The sequence below is a fragment of the Oxyura jamaicensis genome, chromosome 19, assembly GCF_011077185.1.
Source record: "Oxyura jamaicensis isolate SHBP4307 breed ruddy duck chromosome 19, BPBGC_Ojam_1.0, whole genome shotgun sequence".
NCBI lineage: Eukaryota > Metazoa > Chordata > Aves > Anseriformes > Anatidae > Oxyura > Oxyura jamaicensis.
In genome coordinates, this window is record NC_048911.1 from 3,530,332 (window position 1) to 3,545,865 (window position 15,534).

The 15,534-nt window shown below is 40.5% G+C and overlaps 1 protein-coding gene across 6 annotated transcripts in view; it reads right to left on the minus strand.

Moving 5' to 3' along the window:
* LOC118176235 (protein spinster homolog 3-like) overlaps positions 1–15,534 on the minus strand; it is a 41,603-nt gene that overhangs the window by 19,518 nt on the left and 6,551 nt on the right. For 4 of the 6 annotated variants that reach the window (XM_035343104.1, XM_035343103.1, XM_035343100.1 and 1 more), the window contains 8 exons: positions 14,991–15,130; positions 13,477–13,721; positions 8,164–8,541; positions 4,572–4,637; positions 3,995–4,131; positions 3,332–3,483; positions 2,387–2,453; positions 903–1,093 (listed from right to left, as the gene is read on the minus strand). In XM_035343104.1, coding sequence (XP_035198995.1) covers positions 903–1,093; positions 2,387–2,453; positions 3,332–3,483; positions 3,995–4,131; positions 4,572–4,637; positions 8,164–8,371 — 821 coding nt within the window. In that variant the 5' untranslated portion in view covers positions 8,372–8,541; positions 13,477–13,721; positions 14,991–15,130. Of the gene's footprint in view, positions 1–902; positions 1,094–2,386; positions 2,454–3,331; positions 3,484–3,994; positions 4,132–4,571; positions 4,638–5,285; positions 5,433–8,163; positions 8,542–13,476; positions 13,722–14,990; positions 15,134–15,534 lie in introns of those variants that run through there. The other 2 variants (XM_035343101.1, XM_035343105.1) reach the window with 2 other exon arrangements.

The following is a 15,534-nucleotide window of genomic DNA, read 5'->3' on the forward strand; positions in this document are numbered from 1 at the left end:
ACAAACAGGATTTCTAATGTACTTGCTGTTCCAGATGCAAATTGGATGCAAATCTAATCACCAATTAGAAAATGCTGGCTCCTCCAGAAGAGGAACACTCCAAAAAAATCTCCCAGGGAAGCAAAAGGTGCATGTCTTTAACTAAAGGCATTTAATCGGGACTCCTGGGAAAGCAGCCTGCAGGCACAGTGTTGAGCAGGTCTGGCGCAGGTGCACAGCGGCACCTGCTGTTCTCAAACCAGATCCATCTTTTACTCCCTGACCCTAGGAGTGTTTTCACTAACTACGGGGTAACCTGGCTGCAATCAGCGTTCGTCCTGCAGGTCAGATGGTGTGGACTTTAATTTTTGTGTGGTTACAAGCAAGAGGTCATCTGCCAGACCCCGGTTAGCTGGCTGAAACACATGTACAATTACTTTTTAAACCGTATTGGGGTCTTGCAGAATCTGACCTCTTTTATCAGAAGCACAGCAGGCTCTCCAATACCATATAAAGACTGCCTGAGACATGCTGATAACCTTCCTTGAGCACTAAAAATTACAGATAAAGTTACACCTGCAAAATGTGCACTTTTACCTATCTAGCCTACCCTCCATGTTAAAGCAAGAGAGAAGGGGAAACTTAGTAAAAAAGTAGAATTGGATTTAAACAGGAGCACACTGCCATCGTAACTTTTCCTTCCTCCCCCTCCTCAGAATGGCAGGATAGTAGAAAAAAAAGCAAATTTTAATCTCTTACATACTATTTCTGTAAATGAGTGGAAGAAAGCTTTTATTAATGGTGTCAACCATCTTGCATACAGCATGTAGTACAGAGGAGCTGAGCAGAATTTGAAGGTCATATTTCTAATAGTGGAATGGTCATTTTTCAATGGAAGAAACCTTTGTTGTTAAATCACTTACTTCTTGCCAAGTGATATGACATCTTGCCACCAAGTAGTCTTGGCAGATCTCTGTACACCAGGTTTTTCAGCTGCTACTCGTATTGTGCCAGAGATGCTCAATGCTCTGTGTGCTTCTGTCCTTCTCTGGATATTGTGAGGGACCAGTTTAATCAGAAGAACCAGTGCTATACCTCCCAGGCAAGGAGTTACCTGTAGACGCAAAGCTGGTTAGGTCCTGGATACCTTTTTTCTTACAGCGAAAACTCCACAGAAATTTAAATTCAATGCTAGAATTACATATTGGTGAATTACAGCTACGCTCAGAAGTTAATGTGACTTTCTGTCTGTAAGTCATAGTTATAAAGAAGAAGAGTGGATTTTGGTAATTTATGGTGACTTTGGAGGAAGGACAATAGATTCCCTCTCCCCATCACACAGATAAATGATTGCTTGGGATTGTTTAGTCTGGAGAAGAGGAGGCTCAGGACCTTATGCTCTCCACAACTACCTGAAAGGAAGCTGTGGGGAGCTGAGGATCAGCCTTTTCTCACAGACAACTAGTGATAGGACAAGAGGGAATGGCTCTCAAGTTGTGCCAGAGGAGTTTCAGGTTGGAAATTAGGAGAAATTTCTTCTGAGAAGCAGTCATTAGGCATTGGGACGGGTTGCCCACGGAGGTGGTGGAGTCACCGTCCCTGGGGTGTTTAAGGGAAGGTTGGACGTGGTGCTGAGGGACATGATTTAGTGGGTGATAGTAGTGGTAGGGGGTGGTTGGACCAGAGGATCCTGGAGGGCTTTTCCAACCTTAATGATTCTATGATTCTGTGATTTGGAGGAAAACATGAAGAAAACTATATTTGAGTACTCTGACCACAAATGATGCAGCCATAAAAGACTGTCATACCAGTAAACATTCTTCCTCACATATTCCTGTAATTGGTACTTAACTTTATAGATAAGTTAGGAGGATCTGGTAAAGTATTTCCAAAGCACTAGGTGCTCAATATGGGGAGACATCATGATGACATGACCAAAACAGAAGTGTTTTTTTCTTGAAACCTCAAGTAATAGAAGTTATTCCTAACAGCATCTCAGAAAATAAATAAAAAAAATAATCTGGCTACCTTCTCTATATTTTCCTGAAGAATTATACCGGTGCTACCAGTACAAAGATTACTTTACCTTCAGTTTCCTCCGTTTGAGGATGTCTTGGTGCACTGACAACTGTTCCAAGTGTGTCCTCAGGTATGAGGAACAACAGCTGCCCTGGCTTCTGTACAATTTCACATATGCCTGCTTTCATTCTGCAGGAGGTAGGCATAAGTATTCCATTTGTCTTGCAGGAAGAGTTCTCTTAAACACCCAGTTCATGACCAGTCAGAGAATAGAAAGCTCCTCCACCACTCAACTCTACAGAATGAACACGAGTAATCCAAACCCCAGCCAAAATTATGATTTTTACAGTGAAGGGCTCAGCCCCATGAGTGAAAGTGAATAACTCACCCGGAATGCCCAGTGCCAATCACCTGTGACATTTGCCATGCTGGATGCTAGGACATAACCAAGACCACTGTAAGCAACAGAAAGGGATTATCAGTAGGCACTAATGAACTCTTGCTTGCTGAAATGACATGTCTCACCAGCTAAGGAGAGCACAGGGAAGTGTTCTGTCATAGTTTTCAAAATAGGTAAGCAGAAACAACCCACATGGTCTCTGCTAGTCTACTTGCCCATGGGTATCAAAAAGAGAGTCTAACATCAGAGCAGGCTTTAGACAGTAGTAATAATGTCCCAGATTTCACTTGGAATGTATGTTCTGTAGGATGACACTGCAAACCTAGATTAGACAGCCTACAAAGCACTTTATTATTTGCTCCTTTCTGTGCTAGCCATGTGAAATACACCCTGCAGGAATTCCTTTAATCTGGCTTCAGGGCTCAACCTTGACTGCCTGCTCTAATAAAGAATATGAACCATTTACAAAGCTCTTTTCCACCACTCCTTCACACACGCCACTTTAACTAAAAGAGGAAAGGAAAATGCCAGTTCTTCCTTGGAAGATGTTTAATGGAGGGATCTCAAAAATTTGTCAAGTAAATAAATATCTTAAAGCTTGTTCTCAAATAAACAAATAAATTTAAAAACCCTACTCTCAAACACACATTTCTTTTAGAATTGATTTGACGGTTTATACAAAGCCTATCTGTCTTCAGAGCTTAGATTCTCCCTTAAATTTGAGAAAAAAAAAGCAATTTTTCCTTCAAAGTAAATATAGAACTAAACCTAATCAGTGCTATTTAAAGATGCTATTAAGTGACAAATCCTTTTGCAAGAGCCAATGCAGATATATGTAAACACCTCTTTCATCAAGGTTGAGGGTATATTGAATTACAGGCCTGGTCACACAGAATTTCAAAAGGCAAGTCAATTACCAGCAAGAAAACCAACCTTCCCACTGGAATGCAGATATAGAAGATAGATAACAATGTGGTCCTTTTTTCCTCATCAAATTGGTCTGCAATGATGGTAGGTGCGACTGTGGAATAACTGGCTGTGCCAATGCCAACTAGTCCTCGGGAAAGAAAGAATATCCAGTGATACTGCAGACAAAAGATATATTATAGTCCAAAAAAGTCCATTCAAGAAAGAAAGCTTACTACTAAAGAGGTGTATTTTAGTGGGTCAAATGTAGCATAGGAGATAAGAACTCAGCTGCTTTTTGCATATGTCTATAGCCCCTCTGTTCATACCTGCTTCCCTCAACATCCCACTGCTGTTTCTTTCTTACAGTGACACACCGACGGAATTTCAGGATATGGTCAATAGATTGTCCGGGCTTGCTGGAAAATGCATTACACCCTAATGTCATAATTCATAGAATGCGGGAGAGAAATAAGATCCCATCAATTGCACCAGTAATGTGTAGGTGCTCCATTGTCTCGGCTGGACTTTACCATCCTATAAAGCATTCCAGCACAAAGTCCATTTAGCCCAGGCTTGGGGAGCGAGTGCTCACTGACAGCTTTTCCAAATGTGATCAGAGGAGGACTCTATCAAATCCTGCAGATATATGCAGATGATTTATTAGTACCCTCAAAAAAACTAACATACCGATTCACTGATGAATGAGGTTCCTAATGTTACAGCAGACCAGAAGAAAATACCAGCTCCAAGGATGATTTTCCTGTTGTACTGGTCACCGAGGTATCCAAAGAAGGGGGCAGCCAGCATGTAACACAAGATGAAGACTAGAAATCCAAGAAGGCACAAGTACAATATTGGTCAAATTACTCTTATGGTTCTCCTCAGCCCTCAGACAAACTCAAATTATTTTTTAGTGTAAAGATTGAAGGCAGGCTGAGTTTGAAGAAACATTAGGCATTTAGAAAAAGAACAACATAAATGTATTTATATATATATATGTAAAATAAAACAGGCACGAATTGCTCAAGTTCTATATTTCTTAACTGAGAAATTCTTTAAAACATGCTGTGAGATTCTTGAAGAACTTAAGTCTAGTCTTTCTTGAACCAAAGACTTTCAGTTTCACATTTTAGTCTGCCTGCCCACAAGAGTAATACCACACACAAGTAGGAACTAAAAAAGATAAGTTATAGACTGTATTTTAGGAACAGACCATATAGACACTAGGCAAAGCAAGCTATCAGAATTTAAGAGATTTTATTACCTGTGTGCAGTAGACCTGCCTTCCCATCGCTGAGATTAAAGTATTGCTGTATATCCAACAGGATCCCTGCAATAGAGTCAAACACTGAATGACAGCAAAGTACACTATTTATTCTTTGGGATTCTACTCATTTGCCAACTCAAAGATTCATTTCAAGAAGAGGGCTTGCAAGAACAGCAGCACATTTAGCTTTCCAGTTTACATGTAAACCATTACCACAAACTTAGATACACAGAGATTTAAATTTCTTATCACTGTAGATAAAATTCATGATCTTCCACTATCTATACAGGCTTACAAGCATCAGTTTACTGACTATCGCAATCAAAACTGTTGTGTTTCTTTTTGAAACTGTTAACAGTTGCAGAATATACAACATTCAAATTAATTAATATTGGGTTTTTCAGAATGCTAATGGCTACAGTTCTCCTCAGCCAATGGTGGCAAAATCAGCCAGAGAAATATTACTGTAATTCAGAGGAGCTATTTTGATTGGACCATGGTTCCAGGACAGTTTTGCAGAGATCAGCTGAGATGTAAATAACCATGGATTTACAAATTAATGTTTTTTAGCGGTGACAGTGACAGACAAGCTTCTCCAAAAGTGATTGTTTCTATTTGTGATAAATAGCTGACAGAGATTCTATCTCAATAACCATTCAATAGCTGTGGAAAAGGTTAGAAGAATTGTCAAGAAGTGTGGAAGCAAGCCACAAAAGCAATAATCGGAGGGAAGATCCATGGATCGGGCACTTCATGGATGCATGAATGCTTCTGAGACAAAAACCCATTTTCATCTCTCTGTCATTCCAAGGCTGCAGACCTACCATCACACCCAGCCTACATTTTTGCATTGTATTTCTGAAAGTAAAAACAGTTAAAGATATTATTTAGAATAACCATACTTTGATGACATTGAATGATCTCAATACATAAGTGTGTTCTCATGCAGCTTTAGTTTTGCCATTATTATAGTGTAAATCAAAATGTTATTCCGAGATGGAGCCACCACTTAAGAAAATGCATTCTGAGAAATTGTCTGCCCTGCCTCTAGAAGCTGATCTGCAGCAGAATGGAGCTCAGGGTGAGGTTAGCAAGAGAGCAAGAGGTACCTCCTCTGCTCCTACAGTGGATTTTAAATGTAATGCCATGTCCTGCACAGCCGCAGCCAACTGAAAAGCACTCTTGAGACAGCTAGTTTAAAGCTAAATGCATGCTCTCCCACAGCCCTCGTGGCTACGGTGCAATCAGCCTCCTCACTATTTACTGATGGGACTTCAAGTCAGTACAGACCAAGGTCTAACCTAACAGCAGCACTGGGGGTTTTATAGCTGTTTCTCAATGACTGTTGAACATATCTAGAGTTTTCTGAATGGTCTCAGAGTTAAAGTCTGTGACCTCATTCAGAACAACAAATACCTGCTAAAGGTCTGTCTTAGGCCTGGGAATTTGGCAGAATTAAAACACAGCAATTGACAGTATCTGTTCTCCTGGGAGGTGATTATCAACACACAGAAATACTGTGTTACAGGAACTTCAGTTGTTAACTACTAGAGGATTTAGTACAAACCACAGCTATTACAAGACCTGGTCTGAACCACAATTTCAGCTCAAACTGATGTTCACGCTGAGCACCATTAAAACATGATCCCCTCCAGACAACTGAACAACTGGCCTGACCAGGTACTGGAGAATGCCAAGGCACTGATGTGAGCAGCTTGGGACAGGGTAACAGATTAGAGGGACAAAAGCCTGCATGATCACTATTTTTAATGAATCGAAGTCTCAATTCTAGCAGACAACTAAATGGAAGAGCTTATTTACCATGTGAAGATCAATGAAAACTGTCAAATCTTGTGAGCAAAACTGCCTGGAAACCACAACCTCTTAACTGCCACCAGATTACTTTTAAACAAGTACTCAAGCCTCTGCTTCTTTACCTTCCTGTTAACATATTTAACAAGATATGTTATCTATGGGCAGCCAAACTCAGAAGTACTGATGCAAGATTTCAGCCCTGCAGCTCAGTTCTAGCAGGTAAGAGTAGATTGCTGTGGTACGAACTGTGATTTGTAAATAGAATTCCCTCATGGACTAAGAGGTCATAGAGTTGATTAAAAAGTGCTTTAGTCATATATTGTAATTAAAGTAGATGTCTGTTATTTCAAGGGCCTGGGTATAACCCCCACCTCTGCTCCTGAATTTTACAAGTCCCCGAAGGCAGCTCGCACACAAGAGCACATCAACTGGCAGGCCACCTTTACTTCGCAGGCCTTCTTGAAAATGTTAAACTCTGCATGTACAGGAGTCAAAGAATCGTTCAATGCCGGGAATGAGCCAAATGACTGATGTCACTTCATCCTTCCAAGTGCATACCCTCCTAGCATTCCAGTTCTTGCTCAAAGGTATTTTTGTCCTCTCCTGTGCCCCACCCTTCTCCAGGGAAAGTTATTCGACAACAGCATTCATACATAGGATTTTTTTCACTAGCAGTCTTGCAATATCTTTCAGCGTGCACCCTACTTGTTTCCTTCCCTCTTACATGTGTGGTTAATAAGTGTTCAGTAGAAAAAGTTTTAACTCCTAAACCGACTAGCCTCTCAATTTTTAAAGATACTGACTGAATGTCTTAAATTTCCTAATGATCTAAATATTAAAAATAACTACTTTGTGTACTAACACTAGGTATTAATTCCAGATTTAGCAATCCATCCTTGAGGTTTTTGCAAGGTTTTAAAACATTTATGATTTCCAGGACACTCAGAAGTAAAATACAGCAAGTTCGCAAGTGTTTCCTGCACATTTCTAAATAAGATCCCTGGAAGCCTGATAGATGCTTAGAGGTGATTCTCAGCAGCAGAATTCTCAGGCCACAGTTTACATGAGTGGAAAAAAATGTCATTAGTTTAATAGAAGAAACGCTTTGTTGTTCATGGTTAGATCAAAAAACAAAGGTTTTGGAAGAAGGATATTATTTCTTAGAAAACAACTTCTAAATTTGGTAGGTGATACGTAGAGAAATGGCTTTCCATTCTTTTTACACCGTCATGTTACACTCTTCATTGCAGAAATCCCATACATTCCACCAGCTCATAAGGAAGTTAAACCTTCCTTAGACAAACTTTCACAATGATAACATAAATTTTTTGTAGGGAACGTCATCACTTCAGATACAGGAATACCACATCTAACGTACCTAAGCCAAGGACGACTTCGTAAGCTGCTGTATACAATAAAGAGAAGTTTCTTAGTCATGTATCTGGAATCCAGACACGAAAATAGATTATTTGCTCTGTATACCAACGTCTGTTTATAACATAGCTTTAAAACTATAACTCTTAAGCATTTAACAGACATGATTTGTGTAAGAGTTCTATTAATAACTAATAACTAATAGATCATTTATTCATCTTTCAACTGTATAGTTGCAAGTTTCATAGAGAGCATGAGCATGAGGCTAAAGCAGATAAGCAAGAAAGATTAAACTGCCATATAGAAGTATACCGTTAGATTACAAAACATTTGTAGCTAAGGAATAAGTAGAACTGTCAAGAAATTTCTTTTTCCGTAGAAAGAGGAAATAGACTCTCACCTGGAACAATAAACCAGTCCATGAAGTTTATTAAATTCGCATAGCATAGCACACCAACCGTCAGGTAATCACTCTTTGCTGGACTGTTCCTTGACACTGACACAAATGGACCTTGTCTCTCATGTGCTTCACTAGTTCCATAGTTCTGCTCCTCAGGAGGTGGCTGGGACTGCAAGCCTGTGCTTTCATGTGCACTAGGGTCCTGCATATTTCCCAGCGCAGAAAGGCACCATATATTATAAAACGCTTCCTTAGTGCAACAAGCTACAAGTCAATTTTGTTTTCAAGCTATGAGGAACTTCAATCACTATAGTCATTTCCGGCGATGAAGCCCAGCCACTAAAAACTGAAATTAAATGTTCCTCTCAGTGGGAAGAACTTTACAAAAAAAAAAAAAAAAAAAGAAGAAGAAGAAGAAGTTTTAGTCCTGTGTTTTTGCTAATCAGAAGTGCTACAGAAGAAGACAACAAAAGCAAAATAATCCATTGTGCATCCAAGAAATAAAAGTGCACAGTTCTGCAATGATCTCAGAGACATCATGTATGAAAAAGAAAATATTAACAATCTTTGCCAAGGTCTCATTGAGACCTTTGCTCTAAAAGCAGCCTTTCTACAGAAGAGAGGGAGAGAAAAAGGGAAGCTAGAGAAGCTGGTTCACTAGACCAGTTACCTATCTTGGACCTGAGCACTCTTTTACCACAGACTTCTTGTGCTGCTCTGGACAAGTCATTTGCTTTCTCTGCAACTCAGATCTTTACGGCCACATCACACACTCACACACATATCCATCTCCATTCAAATAAATAAATAAATAAATAAATAAAAACTTTGTCCCTGCCACCTAACCAGTCACTTCTCACTGTTAGCTCCCATCTGCTTTGCAGTGGCCAGATCAGAACAGAAGTGTGCCCAGAACAGAATCCTTTCCAAGAAGATCCAGAGCTTTTAGGTCAAATCAGCAATTTAAGCAAACAACTCACATTGCAGACTATTTTCTGTTTGGGGTAGGGGTGAGGGAATGACACCAAACAAACAAACAAACAAAAAAAAACACAACCTGATCTCCTCTGCTCCCAAGCTGGAACCATGCACATTCCACAGTTCTGAACTGAGCAACAGGGTTTCTTCCCCTTTCAGTCCCCTTTTTGGGGGTGAAAGGGGAAGAAAGGACACAGGAAGACATTCTGGTTTCTCTAGTGTGCACAGATACCTTTCTTTCCTGCCTTTCTTCTGTCCACTTGGATTTGAAAAAGATTTTTATTTAACTTTGCCAACATGAATTTCCCTATTATATTATTTTTTCTTTGAAAAATAATTAGTCACGTGTCTTTTGAGCCTTTTGTGGATTACCAGCTTCAGAGGGTAATTTATTTTTTGCACCCTGTTAAGAAAGCTTAAAGTGAAAATCAACAGTAAGCTGTAAGAGTTCAAGAGTGAGGCAGCTAATTGGAACAATTACAGATCAGTTTGTGACTCACAGATTAAGACAAATCTAAGCTGTGGTTTGGTTTTTTGTTGTTGGTGGTTTTTTTTTGAAGACCATGTGTTTCACACTTCAGACTAAACTGAAAATGAAATGGCAGCTAGTATTCTTGGCCATTTTGTGAAATCTGGGCTCCTCTACTTCTGCGTCCTCAACAGCGCAGTATTGCAGTCTATCCTCATTTCACGAACCAGAAGGCATGGTCCTGCTCGGCGTAACTTAATTGTGAATAAATCTACATTAATTTTATTTCAAGAGGGAACTTGTATTTTGGTAACATCTTAACTCTCAACTTTCTAAGGGAGGATTAAATATAGATTAAGGGCATCTCTCCCACAACATGGCAGCTCCACTGAAATCAGCTTGCATCTGAAAACAATTCCATGTTCCATTTTACCACATTAGCAAGCAGTTGTTGCTGTCTATTCAATATTTCCCTGCTACTTTTTCTCTACAGAACCTCCAGTGAGTAGATGTTCTATTATCCACGCATCCCACTGCTTTATTAATGGAGCGAAGTCAAGGACTGACTCTGCTTGGAAGCAACAAGGAACCAGCGCCGCTGTGTAGAAATTAAAAAGTTTATCTGCAGCCACAACAGCGGGTAAAAAAAAAAAAAAAAAAAAAAAAAAAAGCTCAAATCACCCCGAAGACCTCATTTCATTTCTGCTCATTTCAGCCGGGCGGCCGGGGCTGCTCCGGGCAGTGCCGCGGGGAGGCGCCCGAGGAGCGGCGGCCGGGCAGAGCCCAGCGCGGGCACGGGCACAGGCACGGGCACGAGCACAGAGAGACAGAAACAGACACACAGACAGACACACAGACGGACAGACAGACGGACAGACAGACAGACGGACAGACACACAGACGGACAGACACACGCACACACACGCACTGCAACAGCAGGCCAAATAATTCTGCGGAGCTTCGTGACAATGCGCTCCTGCTGAGCGGGCTGCAGAGCGCTGCCCGGTATCATTCCGGTTTTCTTTCTTTTTAGGCAAGCTTACAGCTCGCTTCTTTGCAGCTAAATATTGTTCTGGCTGACTTGCTTCTTTCTGTGGGTCGGGATATGCAGTGTCCTGGCAGTGTTTGCCTGTGTCACTTAACGGAGTGCCGAGCAGTGCAAGCACAGCTCGCTGGCCCCAGCAAACTGCCTCCAGCAGCGCCTCTCCCCTCGGTTCCTTTAGGCACGAGGTCTCGTGGCCGTGTCATGCAAGAAGCCACCAGCAGCCAAATCCTTCTATGGTAGCAGCAAGTCAGCCCCTGTTTATGCGAGGCATTTGGCACTAGCCACGCGCGCAGCAGCAGATTTTCTTACCCCGCTCCCGACCTGCCCGCGGTAGCAGACGTGGTGAGGGCTGAACCTGAGAAGCGCAACTGGAACCACCGGGGGAAGCAGCACTTTTGGTGGCAGTGAACTGGTCGGCTGACACTCAGCAGGCCAAGCCCTGGCAGTTTTATGCACTTATGAAGCTGACTTATTCCAAACCAAGCGTGCAATTGAGTTCTTCTTGGCTATTACTCATCCAGAGAGCCCTCAGCTGTGACTCGCCTGCAGTGCCCTGGCTGCCCAGGCATCCGCTCAGTGCCTGGGCTGCAGTCCTGGTGGGTCTCCACTCTCTGTTGCGTGCTCCACCTACGACTGAGGCACCCACCCTGACGTGGCCACGGCCCTACCTGTGCTGCCATTCTCATGAGCAAGCAGCTAGGCCGTGGTGTGAGTAGGAGGCAGCTCACGATGAGGTGCCTTGTGCGCTCCCAGGCAGTGCTACATAACCAAGCAAGGCTCGCGGGAGCAGCCTGCGCTGCAGCCGCTGGTGTGTTCCTGTCAGTTTAATTAAATCCAGGTGAGACACTGCCAACAAACGTGCTGTGACTGCAAGCTAGACAGGGCTGTTCTCAGACAACTGATGTGAGAGCCTCCGGTTTCCCCTGAAAGGATTCTCAAGTATCTACTGCAAAAAGCCCTCAAATGTATTTATTTATCCAAATACCCCTTCAAAATCAAACATTCTGCGTATCAAGGCTGCCACATTCACTAACAGCTTTGAAAGCTTTGCCAGAGCTTTCTCAGAGAGCTAGGTCCAAAGGGCCGTTCTTAGTGAACCAAGTTGTCCATAAGATATAAACTCAGGAGAATTTTATTATCCTGATTAACTCCAAAGCACTTCTATACATAAAAAAGGAAGCTTATTAAACCCCTGACTAGCAAACAGCAACAAAGTGTATGAAAGAACTGAATATGGAAATAACATTCATCATTGACCAGATCTACCAATACTGATTTTAAGAGGAAAGAAGCAAGCTGCATGTGATATCTTCCCTCTCACATGTATCATGCAGACAAAGAACATAAAGGAGCCAAAAGAGAATACGTGTGTGTTCGTACACATATGTGGGAATGGTCAGCATTTTGAGGCATAGCCATTATGTATTTTAAAACTATGTGATGGAAACAAATCCAAAAATCTTACGATTCTACTAATAATTGCAAAATGGATTGCCACAAGACTTAGTAAATTTAGTGTCTGACAAGTTCAGAAAATAAAACTCAACATAATTCTGCCAGGCAGTCAGCCTGATAAATGAATGCCTGGACCTACCTGAAATTTTCCACTCCAAGGAGACACAAAGACAATGATGATGACTATGAAAGAGCTGCAGAAGGAAATAAACTTAGGTAAGAGGTTGTCTTCTTTTTAAGGTTTGTCACTGTGGTTTCTGAACCACAACTGCACAATGAATCACTTTTGGCTTTGAACCCACTCTGCACTGATAATATGTAAAGGCAGACTTGGACTTATCACATTACTATCTCAGTTGCATGTCTGTAGGGATGGCAGTTTGATCTACAGTTTAAACCAAACAGTGACAGATCTGTCATGAGAGCAAGCTACTCAAGTAATGTAATCATGCGCAAAATTCAGCATGATTTTCAGTTTCAGATGTATTATAGAATCAATAGTCTACCCTGTTCTCGTAAAAGACCATAGTGCAAAACTCCAGAGATTACTCATCTACTAACGTGTATATTTTTCTTGCATTATGGTCCTCCTGACTGATGCATTTACCAAATTGTTATTCCCTTCAGCTATACATCCTGTCCTGACCAGAAAGAAGGAAACCTCAGTGTTCTACTTCTGACCAAAGTTTGAGAAAGTCTGCACCTGTGGTTTATTGAATCTACTCTGTTTATTGAATCAAACGGTGTGTTGTTTGTGGCCACAATTAGATGTGATTAAGGTAGCAACTGCCAATAGGTTAAAATAGTGTTATGAAATACTTAATATTTTAGAATAAAATTTAGTAGCTGAATAATCAGGGATTAACCATACATGACTGGACTGCCAAGTTTTTTCCAAACCTTTGCAGGCAAAAGTAACAGTATGAGCCATTACTCAATTTGTCTGTCCCTCCCTTTTGTATGGAACAAATATGTAACCAGGGACTGAACCATCCAGACTAACAATAATTATGAGTCCAGTATGCTTCACAAGCAGTCCTCTGTTACTAGAAAACTCCAACAAAACCAATTGGACCACCTGTTTCATTATAGACTTAATTGGAAAATACCTGCCTGGGAGATTCTTGTTCTGTGAGTTTTAATAAATACCACTTTTTAATTATTATTTATTATTATTTTTTTAGTAACCTCATCCTTTTACCACCTCAGCCAGCATTTTTGTTTGAAATGCTTTCTCTCATGTTGCTTGGGTAATGGCATAAAACTTAATGTGGATCCAGTGTAATCATACTTTAGCCTTGTGATAGGAGCAGATAGAATTTACACATTCTATAGTGTAAACTCCACCTTTTTCATTATTACTTACATTTAATCGATGTAGTTTTAAACTTCCAGGGACGTAGATCATGCTTTTGTCTGGGGAAGGACACTAGTTCAGAGTCTTCTCCTACACTTCTAAAACAAGAAACAAAATGCAACATAATGAAAACTTCTTGAGGGATTATCCAAATAACTCATTTCATAGGTAAGATTCTCCTCATTTGTATCCACGTAATTCTGCCTCAAAAGGTATAGCAGGAGAAGTTTCTGTCCCAGCACATGCTCACAGAGCTGTAAAAGATAAAGACACTCAAATTCTACTAATTATTCCCTCCTTCTCAAAATAAAAAAAAAATAAAGGAAAAAGAAAAAGGAAAAGGGAAAGGAGAAGGAAAAGGAAAAGGGAAGGGAAAATGAAAAGGGAAGAGAAACGAAAAGGGAAAGGAAAAGGAAAAGGGAAAAAGAAAAAACCTTCTTTGTGAGTTAGCACATTTTGCATTAACATCAGACAAAGGAGGAAGCTGCACATCACTGGAACAGAGCTTCCTCTTCTAGCTGAGATTTATTCAAACACAGAACAGCTTGTGGAGGTCAAGGGAAGTGAGGCATTATAGTTAACATGCATCAAAGACACTATCTTGCTAACCAATTTAACTGATTTTGCCTCTACCATTTTTTTTTTTTTTGGCTCAAACTCGCTTTTACTGGTATACCTGATAACTGGATTTATTGCATTTCAGAATTGCGGATGCTTCTGCCACGTTTATAGCAGAAGATGGCTGTGAAATCTTGAAATCTGCATGGATTTGGGAAAAATACAAACAAACAAACAAACAAACAACAACAAAAAAAAACTATGGGATTAAAAGTCTATTTAACCTATGTTTTGACCTTTCAACCACAGTGAAACATTAATCCCCAGAAGAACCATTGGGTGATCATTGCAGTCTTCACTTTTATACACCAGAGCCCTCTTAATTAAGAAGACAGCATAACAGATAAGGAGCCATTTATTGTGAGTAATGACACACAGACAAGCATTGACAGAACAAAAAATAGAGGCCTTTCCTTGTGAGGTCTTTCTCTTCCTAGGCTTGCTAGCTTCAGACCAAAAGAGAGACCATTCTGCAAGTGAACACAGTATTTTAATCACTGCAGAGAATGTTAAACTTAAGGTTAACTGAAAACTTGCATAAACATAGATTTAAATTAAGAATAATCTAATTTAGTGTTGAGAATGCCCTTTATTTCCCAGAAGAGTGTCCTGCACAAAGCAAATTAACTGTCACTTAATGCTTCCAGTAAGGCCAAAGGCAACCTCTATTCACCATTTTGGTAAGGGTAAGTACATGAACTCTCTATTGCCATGCATTGCCCATCAGCACTGGGAAATTCTGAGAGCAACAGAGAAAACGTCTGTCATTTCCAGGCTCTTGCTTATAATAACCCCAGGATGCTGTTGTTTATGACAGCTATTGCGCAAATATTTGGAAGGACTTATAAAATGGTCTAGAGAGAAAATAGGGATTAAAATGTATTTATAGTATCACTGGTAGCTACCCACCTTAGGCAGTGCATAGCTTCCATTCCAACATGAGAGCAGATGCAGAAAGTGGCCAGACTCACTTATTTCCTGTGCATCTTTTGATTTTAATCAACTACTGGTAATGAAGTCTGTAAAACCTTGGCCAGTCAAACATCTGCTTTTAATGAAACAAAGAAAAAACAAAACCATAAAAATGGGGCAAAATAGCATTACATGCGGGCAGAAGTCTATCAGTTACATTTGTAACCTGGGAGCAGAGTAGTTGGGAAGAATTCCTTGCTCTGGTCCATACCTCTAAAGCAAATGGTACCACCAATAGTTAACAGGGAGAAAGAAAACAATAAATACTAAAGCTTTGAAACACTTACACAGCCTTACTTAGCTTCTGATTTTTGCTAATTAATGCACAAGACATTTTCAGACTTCAGCACTTGGATCTTGCATATACTATTCTTTACAAAATTTGCAAGCACACTAGTAAAACCACAATATGAATCATTGTTATTTATTAAATACTCAGCAATAGTAAACATTTGCAAGCAGTCACTAACACAAATC